The sequence below is a fragment of the Pyxicephalus adspersus genome, chromosome 5 (genome assembly GCF_032062135.1).
Source record: "Pyxicephalus adspersus chromosome 5, UCB_Pads_2.0, whole genome shotgun sequence".
NCBI lineage: Eukaryota > Metazoa > Chordata > Amphibia > Anura > Pyxicephalidae > Pyxicephalus > Pyxicephalus adspersus.
In genome coordinates this window covers 146643100-146653186 of record NC_092862.1, presented here as the reverse complement: position 1 = coordinate 146653186, position 10087 = coordinate 146643100, and the positions used below count along the sequence as shown (strand labels likewise).

Sequence of the window (10087 nt, the reverse complement as noted above, 5' to 3'; positions counted from 1 at the left end):
CCTGGTAATTTTCCACAGCTGCCATAGATTTTAAAGAAAACTGTTTTGGAGGGAAAAATCCAGATTTGTTTACCACCAAAAAGCAGACAGCCTGACCTTTTAAATGTCTGGTTGTATCTGTTGATATGTCTGGAAAACCTGCTGTATCATTGCCATTGGGTATCATTGAAATTCTAATGTAAGTCTATACCAGACAGGAGCTGAAACAATTTATCTGTTTGTGCTGAGCTTCTCTCCACCCTCTAGAAGATTCTAGTCCAGCAAAAACTGTATATAAGGAGAGCAGTCAGAGTCCCTAGGGTGTTGCAGTTAGGGAGCAGTGCTTGGAAGAGGAGACTCAGCCAGACTACTGACCAGAAGACGCTGAGAGGGGGATACGCTGCCACAGACCCCTGGATCACCAGCCTTGGACCAGGGTACCAGCCTTCTGAAGAGAGGGACAGCTAGCTCAGGCCTTTCCTCAGCAGCAAACCCTTCTTCTGCCAGGGAGGAGACTGGAGAAGCCAGCCTAATGCCTGGCCTGTATTGTTTTGTACCTGAATTCCTCCAGTAAAGGAGAACCCTGGTTTACTGCAGCCCCCGACCCTCTGGACTTATTTCCCATTGGGGTGCACCAAGCCTTACCATCCCTTTCAGAGAGCAGCAACACCTTGACAGTGTGCAGGGGACGCAGCGTAGCACTGGGACACCCCAAACCAGACCACTGCAATTTGGCGTCACGAACAGGATCTGGTCCAGCACTAGCAGTTATTGCGGATCCAGCTCCAGTGAATCAAGACAGCCAGTGGCAACTACAGAGAGCCCCACCCTTTATCTGAGGTGAACCAGCAACATATAAGCATCTGTTCTGTAAGTGTTCCCCTTGTGGGGTCTGACAAAAGCAAGTGACTGTGCTAGTGAGACTGTATCCTGCATTATTGGCTAGAGATTTGCTTTGAGGGATGGGTTACTGCCTCATAGTGCTACTATACTTTGCTGCCATGGCAGTAGATGGAGACCGTGATGTGCATGCCAGTTCTGGAGTTTCTAGCCCTTCTCCAATACCCTTGTACCATTTTTTTGGTGCACCATGGTTACCGAAATATTGAGGAGAGCCTACAGGACTCAAAAATTTAGGGATCAAACAAGTGCCATTTACAAGATGATTTCTCCTAATGACCAGAAAGTCACTATATTGATTGGTCAGTTGGAGTGAGAAGCCCTAAGAGAGGTTAAGTCATGGCCTGGTACTAAAAAGCATACTGCCGACCAAATTTTAGACAGACTTGCCAGCATGTTTGACAGGTGGACATTATCAGAGTTAAAAATGCATTTCTTTAGCCGCAAAGGATGGGTGAAAACTTGCGAGATTTTGCTCTAAGCCTCCAGGAAGCTCAACGTACCTACATCCAGTTTGATGCCAGTGGCCAACCGATATGTCGTAAATGTCAAAAAGTTGGTCATGCGGAGCGGGAATGCAAGAAGTTAAACTAGTGTCTCCTGGGGCATGGACCAAGCCTCAGGGGGAGACTGCTTGGGTCCAAACTTTTCTGCACATATTGGCGAATGTCCAAATGTCAAAGTACTCCCTGCTCCAGGGCACTACACTCCCTTTGCTAAAGACTGACAGGGGAGCAAGTGTAAAGGGAGACTGTTGCAGAGAAAAAACAAAATCAGGTAGGAACAAAGCATAAACTAGGACAGATTACTTGCCATGCCTTAGTCTCAAGTGACAGTAAGCCCCATAATTCAGGGGCTGAATCAACAGAATCACTCTGCATTCTAAACCATTAGCTCACCTTTATGTGACCTCCATCATACTCGTAGGGGTATCTGCAGTCAATGATGACACACCTCTCAATGAAGGGGTTGTAGTGTCCGTTTAGCACCTTGACCATCTGTGAAGATTAAGGGACAGATGAGCACAGAACAAAGACATAATTCACAACAGTCAGGGCTCAGAATGGCACTCACCATCTCCGGGGTGATGTACCGCAGCTCCTGGTGTCTCCCGCTCACTGTAGGAAAGAGGAAGACCTGAGGAAGGAATGGAGTTCTATTAGAACAATGATCCAAGCAGCTTTAGGGCAATGATCACTCTTATTACACCAATGATTACCTTTGAGAAGTCTCCGATTAGATCTTTTTGGTCGTTATCAAATATAGTTTCCATGGCTTCTTTGGAGAAGGACTTCGAGCGAGCCAGGCTCACAGACTGTGGGTGAAGAGGGCAGATAGTCAATATCTTAAGATACAAGGGGGAATATTTTTAGGACATACTTCATCATACACACCTTGTCTGCATCATAGTCATCGGTGACCTCACACATGCTGCGCCGCCTTTTTGTTTTCTCTGGTACATCTTGCACCCTCTCCGTCCTCTTCAGCGCAAGTCTTGGCACAGGAGATGGCTTTGCAGGGGATTCACCCTCACAACCCTGTGTAGTCAGAGCAAACCTCAGCACAATGCCTCTACACCAATCACAGAAGAGGAAAGTTTGGGGTTCATCTACTCACCAGCCCTGTACCTCTCATGACCAGGGGTGCAGTCAAAAGACTTGCAACGCCAAACGGCATTTCCGGCTCGGTCTGGGAAGAAAACAAGAAAAAAAGTCAATATTTGACACCAACTAACATCTAGAAGCCAACTTTGTCTATCTTACAAACGTGCAGAAAAAGTTGTCAGCATTGTGAAGGACCAGGAATCCATACTGCCCTTCAAAGAGGGATTTTGATTATCCATGTTCATTTTACAAACAGTTTAACATGGGAAGCTTTGATTGACTCCAAACAAGGCTGATTTCTGTGCTTTGAGTCACTGAACCAAAAATAGAAAACAAAAACACTTTCTGTATTTTTGTTTTAAGATTACAGCAGTTCTGAAGGCAAACTTCTAGTATGTTTAGGAGGCTGGTAATGACCCCACACAACAGGTTAGCCTAGCAGACCTTAGTGACTGGTGGGCCAGCACCATGATTACATCTTTCACCATTAGGCTGTGTCACATGCCAGCTTTTATATGCCCAGTGTGAGGACACTAGTCCCCTAATTTTTGAAGCTTGTGTAGAGACCTGAGAAAGCTGTGTACAGTACATGAGCTGGCACAGCTATTGCACTGCCAAAGCAATTTATATTTTGGGCCAGGTCTGATTGCTGCCAAGTTTGTTAAGTTATGCAAGAATCTGAATCCATTTTCCAGAATTTTTTTTTTCAAGCTGGGTAGGAAGTAATTGTAGGTGGGTGTCAGCCCCCATATTTATTGAGACCCACCTGGCAGTTTTTGGGTGGTTACTGAAAAAGTGCTGGTTAGTGCACCTAGCTAAAAGGGGCTGGGAGAACACTGACTTAAGTCTCTAGTCAAATTTAATAGGACGGCAAAGGGTTGTATTTCAATTTGTGTTGCGTTATTGGTGGGATACATACCACCCAAACTATTATCCTCATTAACTAAAATTTAAGGTTTTGGCTATTGCTACGACTATAGCATTCTACATTCCTTGACGCACATAATTAAAAGGGATTGAGTTTAAAGTAATATGTACACCCTATGTCAGTCTCACCTCTGTATCCTCTGCATCCAGCATATCCAGGAAGCCATCATCACTGCTTTCAGTAGTGGTGGAAGTGCAGGAAGATTTTCTTACCAATGGCAGATCACATGACCTAACCTCAAAATCCTTCACAGGTGAAAACTAGAAAGAAAAAAGAAAACATTGTCAAGCCTAATGTAGTATTAAACTCAGACTTAGGAAGAAACACCATACAATATAACTATATACATACACACACCACAAGTATAAACAGATTTTTTTGCTCGCAAAATACCATTAGAAAGAATCTGTTCTTTCTGCCAAATCAGATCACATCTCGGAGCAGCTGTACTTCCCTTTTACATAAATGACTAATTGTAACACCATTGCTGCATCCACATGGTTTGACATTTTATTGATTGCTGTGAGCTCAACAGTGGCTCAGTAGGTTAGCACTCTGACCTTCGAACCTGGGACCAGTGCTGGGTCCCGGGTTCGAATCTCAGCCAGGACATTATCTGCATGGAGTTTGCAGGTTCTCCCCATGTCTGCATAGGGTTCCTCGAGTACACTGGTTTCCTCCCACATTCCAAAAACATGCAGTTTTGTTAATTGGCTTCTCCCCAAAGTGGTCCTTAGACTGAAAATGGCTATGGGACATTAGATTGTGAGCTCTTTGAGGGACAGCTAGTCACATGACTATGTACTTTGTACAGCGCTAATTTGTCAGTGCTATATAAAGACTGAATAGTGATAGCAACATTGTGTCCTAGGTTTATATGAAGCTGGAGTACATGTATCTGTACTCAAGTAAAAGAACGAGCGTTTGTTGCATGAAGAAGCAAAGCCATGTCCTAACAGCAGATAGAAGCATGGTAATGGTGTAGGTTCTCTGTAGGTTAGAGCAATTTACATAGAGACACAATACACTTCCGATGTCACAGCCTACCATAAACGCTGGAGCAGACTTCTGTCTCTGTACCAGAGCCTCTTTCCCGCTGGCATGACACCTTGATCGCACTGGGGTGCCCTTGGGCCTTGCTGGACACTTGAACTGGAAGGGCTCCTGGAAGGGAATACAAGAGCATTAACCAACAGCACCGGGTCCAGCAAGATAGAAATTAACTGGAAACCACTTTTCACAGGCTTATTTGGTGCAGGTAACTCAAACATGAGCTACTCGGTTTTATGAAATTTCTATTGCAGTGTCTAGACCACTGGTGATTATTTAGCAGAAAGTCAGGTCAGACAGCCATCAGCTTAAACTATTTACTTTGTTTCGGAACAGAGGTCGTAAGGGCCGGTACCACCCTACAAGCACCTGGTAACAGGAACACTGCACATTTTGTACTTTGATGCCTGCTAGTTTTACATTCTCATTGGTTGATAGTTAGGGGTGGCACCTCCTTTACCATTCACAAACAATCGTGACACTCCATTATAAGCTTATACCAGTCCAACATTATGACCAGACAAAGCGTAAACATACACAGCGTTTACCTAGTGTGATCCTAAGCAATTAGGGATGAAAAGGTTATAGCAGCCCTACATAATGGGGAGTTGGCCTTTCAAAGTGAATTGGTTAGAATATTTTCAGAATGCAGCCAAAGGATGGTGCATACAATGAAACATTTTTACCCACGTTTAAAAGGAGAGTGTATAGTTATGTCCCACATTTACCCCCATTTCTCACTAGATCATGAACTGGTATAACCTGCCCTTGAGCTATAGAAAACTGCTTTTTATGATTTGCACTCCACAAGCAGGGTGGTAAAATGTGAAAGCTGTACATGCATCTCTGATCAGCAGTGCACCTCTTTTGCAGATAGGCCACACATCAAAATCAACCTGCTGGCACCCTGTGGGGTTGGCAGAGTTTTGTAGTCCAGCACTCAGGGCTGACAATCGATTCACTGCAGCAGAGCACACTGTTTTAGGAACTCATTGAACTTCTGGCAGATAAACTGTCTACATCTTAAGCCATGAAGATGTGTGTATTGTTGGTAGTGGTGCACTGAATGGAGTTATTTTGCCATAGAGTAAGATCTTAGTACAGAGTTAAGTTTCTTACGTTTTCTTTGTTTTCTGTATTGTGCACAAACACTTCACAGCCTAAAGATTCTGATAGATTCCGCCTGAAAGATACACTTTGCTGCAAAAGAAAGAAAAGAAGCCCTGAACATTTGTACAAAAGGCAACAGTAATCATGAAACATTCAAGCATTGTGATAAGTGCTCAGGAATTTAATTGTGAAGAGTTTCCAGATACCAACATGGTGCTGCATGATTACTATGGGTACCAGCACACCACAGTTGCCCCAGGAATATTTCAAGGGACCGCTCATTGCTGTGACCAAGGTGGCTGATATAAGGCTGCAGGCCAAGGCCATCACACAGACCAAACCCTTCAGATTGCAACAGTGCTGGCCAAAACTAACGGGAGACACTACTGAAAAAATATAAACTCACCGGCATAGATCTCCTCCTTCCGAGAGGCAACTTGGCACTGAAAGATAGCAATGTTACACAAATGTTACTACAGTGAGATAGTCAATCTATTCAAAGCCAAACACAACAAGTCCATCAAGTAGTAAAGAATAAGTCTTATCAGTGTCATACCATTCTACCACAAGATGACAGTAATAGAAGGCAAGACACAGACTGATGGTGATCTGAGGAAGAATCGGGATCTTTTCTACAGTCCCAAGTCATTGATTTGGAGGCTGAACGTGCCTACAGCAATGAATTTCTTAAGCTAAAATCCCCAAGGATCACTTACAGCAGACAACCATAACATGCATCCAGCTAAGGGGGGGGGGGGGGGGGGGGGGGGGGGGGTGGGTCGGACTAGTTCCATTGATATCTTTTATTCAGGAATGTATACTTCTGTTTAGCCTATGTAGAGAATTGCACCCCTGGGTTATTAATGAAACAAAGCAGAGAACCACTTACTTCTCGTATCGGCCATCATAGATCGCCTTCTCAAACCTGAAACAGATAACAGTACAAATGTTATTTCATGGAGTCTGATCACAAAAATATATTCTTCAATAATCTCTCAGACCCCAGATATTAGATTATCAGAAAGGTGAGTCTAGAACACAGTTTACAGACAGGTGACAATACACAAGCAATACAATTCCATGAGACGAATGCTAGTTCTATTGTTAGTGTACCAGGAATGAAAAGGTGGCAAAGCTTATTCCCTGAACTTCTCAGGCACCTGGGACAAAATCCTATAAACCTGTGCAGAGCCGTGAGCAAGTTTTGACCTTGTAAAAATATGAACTCTGCAGAGGAGAGGAATGTTAGCTTATCCAAATCTGTTATTGAAGCACCTAGAAGACTCTTTATGTATTCAGCTATTAAGTAAAGTTTACTTTGCTGTGCTCGAGCAAGCAACTGGTCATATCTACAAGATCCTTGCTGCATTACTTCACAATGCCTCGGCCCTGAGGTCATCATGCAGGACGGCGAGCGGCGCATATTCATACAGAGCAAGCAAAGGCAGAGTTGGTCTCAAGTCAGTGGATGTAACCCAGTGATCTCCCCGGCCCCTTTTAGCTAGGTGCATCACCTGGCACTTTTCAGTAATCACCCAGCTGTTTTGGGGTAATTACAGATGCATACAGGGGATGCCAACTGCCTAAGAATATCTACGGACCCAACTATGGCCCCCCCAACGAATCCTAAATATGGACTGCAGCTGGCCTGCCACTGCAATTCCTGGCATCACTCGCCTCTATAGACCAGCAGTCTCTCTGTCCATGTATGGCCCCGCATTGGACTGTTTTATAGACAAAAATTGTCCCGGATATTTGAAGAGGTGCCATTTCAATAAAGAGGGAGTTTCAGCGGTGGGCCACTCATAAGATTTAGCTCCACATTGGCCACGTCTGGCATTTCCAGCACTCCCCTCAGCTGTACTTTTTCTTGCTACTCCAAGGCATGGACTTGAATGGTTGGATTTTCATAGAAGAAAATTTTATTGTTAGCCTGTGCAAAAAGGTTACCATTGAAATTTAATGCAGAAGGCTACAAATACAAAAAGGAGGCATAAAGTTTTTTTCTTAAAATAGGATTTAAAAAATTCTTATGCCTCTCTCCAATATAGGTTTGTTCCAGATGAACGTGAAGCAAAACCTTTGTTTCCATATGAAAAGGTTTTATATCTAATGAGAAAGAAAAAGTTCCTCAATGTTTTCAATAAATTTCAAGGTTGGCCCGCATCTTTATCTTAGTTACTAAATGTTGCCCTCTGTATTTTGAATTTGACACCCCCTGTTACAGATCATCAACAGAAGGTTGTTTTAAAAGCAAAAAAATTATGAAATACTTACGTTTCATCGAGGTCTCTTAAATTTAATGAAGATGGTGAATCAAGACCCAGACCTGGAAGTACAAATTTACAGAGTAAATTTTAAGCAAAAAGATTCCACAAGAGGCAGAAAGGAATAGAACAGAAACCCCGATATCTGATTTTTAATACTATATGTTCTGGATGTGCAGAAGTGGTCAGAAGTCTGTACAATCCTCTTCCAGCTATGCAAAGTTCTCTACAAGGAAGGGGCCTAACCAAATAAACCTTATCTTGTAGGCAGCCAGTGTTCTATAGTGAATGCAGGGATGGCAGCTTTTAAGAACCATACCAGAAAAACAACAATCTACCGGTACATAAAAGCACAATATAAGGAACCCAAGTAATGCAAAGATTGCAATCCTGTACAGGACACCATATAGATAGCCACATGAGGTCATTGTACAATCTCTATCGTCTCTTGAGGCACAAGAGGCCCAATGAATGAGATCATTGCACATATATATCACCATAAAATACAAGAGGCCCAACCAACAAGCATTTCATGGCTGACCCCTGAGCCTAACCATCCATGCTAAAGCAGGAAATTGTTCTTTAAGAAACATGGATTCACTTACCTGCATCCATGGAGTCTGCAGAGTCTGTCCTGGGGAGGAAGAAGCGATCGGACAGCTTACGTTTTGGAGTTTCACACTGACTGCAGGAAAAAAAAAAAAAAGAGCCAAACATGTTAAAATTGAGTAGAAACAAATATCAGCTATAAAAACCATTGTGTCGACCAGTAAAAAACACATGCAAAGCTTAAAAGTCAGCGCAACCAAAAACAATTCACAAAAAAAGAAAATGGTTCATTTTATGGTGACAGCAGCAATGCCCCTCATTCCCTTTGTTCCTTTCTGTTTGGTTGCCAAGGACAAAGAATAGCCGGAACCTTTTGTTTCAATCAACAAAATCCCAGAGATGGGGACATGTGCTTCCCTATAACATGCAAAGGAATGACGTGTGCAGACTGAAATCTAAGCACAGTTCCACTTTCATTATTACACATCATACATTGCCCTTTACAAAGAATCTTCCAGCATGTGGTGCAATGTGCAGCCGTTAAGGATTGTTTTCATACAAATAAAAAGAAAGCAATTGGATCCATACTAGAAATCCAGCAGCCAATCTTCTGATTCACACAATGCAGCCACATTTTATCTGCATGCAGCCTGGAAGGACAGAGATAATGAGGAGCAGATGGAGCTCAGACTTCCAGATCTGGGAATGAATGAGGCCTGGAAGTTTCCAAATCTTCCATAAGATTACGGAAATGGACCTTAAGCCTATAAATCAGCATGATGCCCCTTCCTGTCTAACCCAGGGATGATGAATGAAAATGGGGAGACGTGATAGAGATTGGGCAGCAGCACCATCTCAGCGGGAGTTTAGAGATCGGTGTGTTTGTTTATAAAGCAGAAACATTACACAGCACGTAGGGGCTGCAAATAGCAAATCTGCAATATGTGCAAAACATGGCTTGGGAGGAATCAGACTGATCCAGCTTAAACCTCTAACAAATGATCTGTTTACATTGCAGGAATCCAACACTAACACCCCCCCCCCCAGTGCTGCCACATGTCTGAGACCTCAGCAGAACAATGGAGGGGATACATTTGTCCCACAACACTTGTTTACCTGCCATTCGCACCTCTGGTGAACACAATTTATTTGGGATTTCTGTTACTCCACTCTTGTATCAAATTTTGTCTCCTTTGGCATCTGGTCTTGTTTTCAAGATATCACAATACACCGAGAGAGATGAAAGGTGAATGGCTACTAAATCTTTCCTGGTGTCCCAATGTCTACAATCATCACACAATACAGTGCTGCAGCGTTCATTTGTGCATTCAGCATTCCACCTACTGCAGGCCATTGTCTAGTCCCCTAATAACTCCATCACCATTGTGTTATTGGGGGACAGAGGATGGAACCGGTACCCAACACCCCCCCAAGAAGGGTTCTAGGACAGAACCAGCCGGGGCATTGGTACCCAACACTGCCAAAGGGTCAGGGAATAGAACAAGTGGAGGGCACTGGCACTCCCAGAAATGTCAGGGACAGCCAACAAAGGACACTGGTACCAGACAATGCGGGAAATGTCAGCAAATGGAACCTACAGAGGACACTGGTAACTGCCCAACCTGGGGCAGAGGATATATGCATCCGACACCCCCAGAGGGGTCCAAAGACGGGACCGGCAGGGGGCACCGGTATCAGAC

The 10087-nt window shown here is 43.7% G+C and overlaps 1 protein-coding gene across 1 annotated transcript in view; it reads right to left on the bottom strand.

Annotated features, from left to right (window-relative positions):
• The window catches only part of CDC25A (cell division cycle 25A), a gene marked incomplete in the record, with an annotated part of 14611 nt that overhangs the window by 3435 nt on the left and 1089 nt on the right, over positions 1-10087 (bottom strand). The window contains 12 exon segments of the mRNA XM_072413057.1: positions 1779-1877; positions 1954-2016; positions 2099-2194; positions 2274-2417; positions 2497-2568; positions 3540-3671; positions 4459-4575; positions 5581-5661; positions 5978-6014; positions 6461-6496; positions 7849-7900; positions 8444-8523. Coding sequence (XP_072269158.1) covers positions 1779-1877; positions 1954-2016; positions 2099-2194; positions 2274-2417; positions 2497-2568; positions 3540-3671; positions 4459-4575; positions 5581-5661; positions 5978-6014; positions 6461-6496; positions 7849-7900; positions 8444-8523 — 1009 coding nt within the window.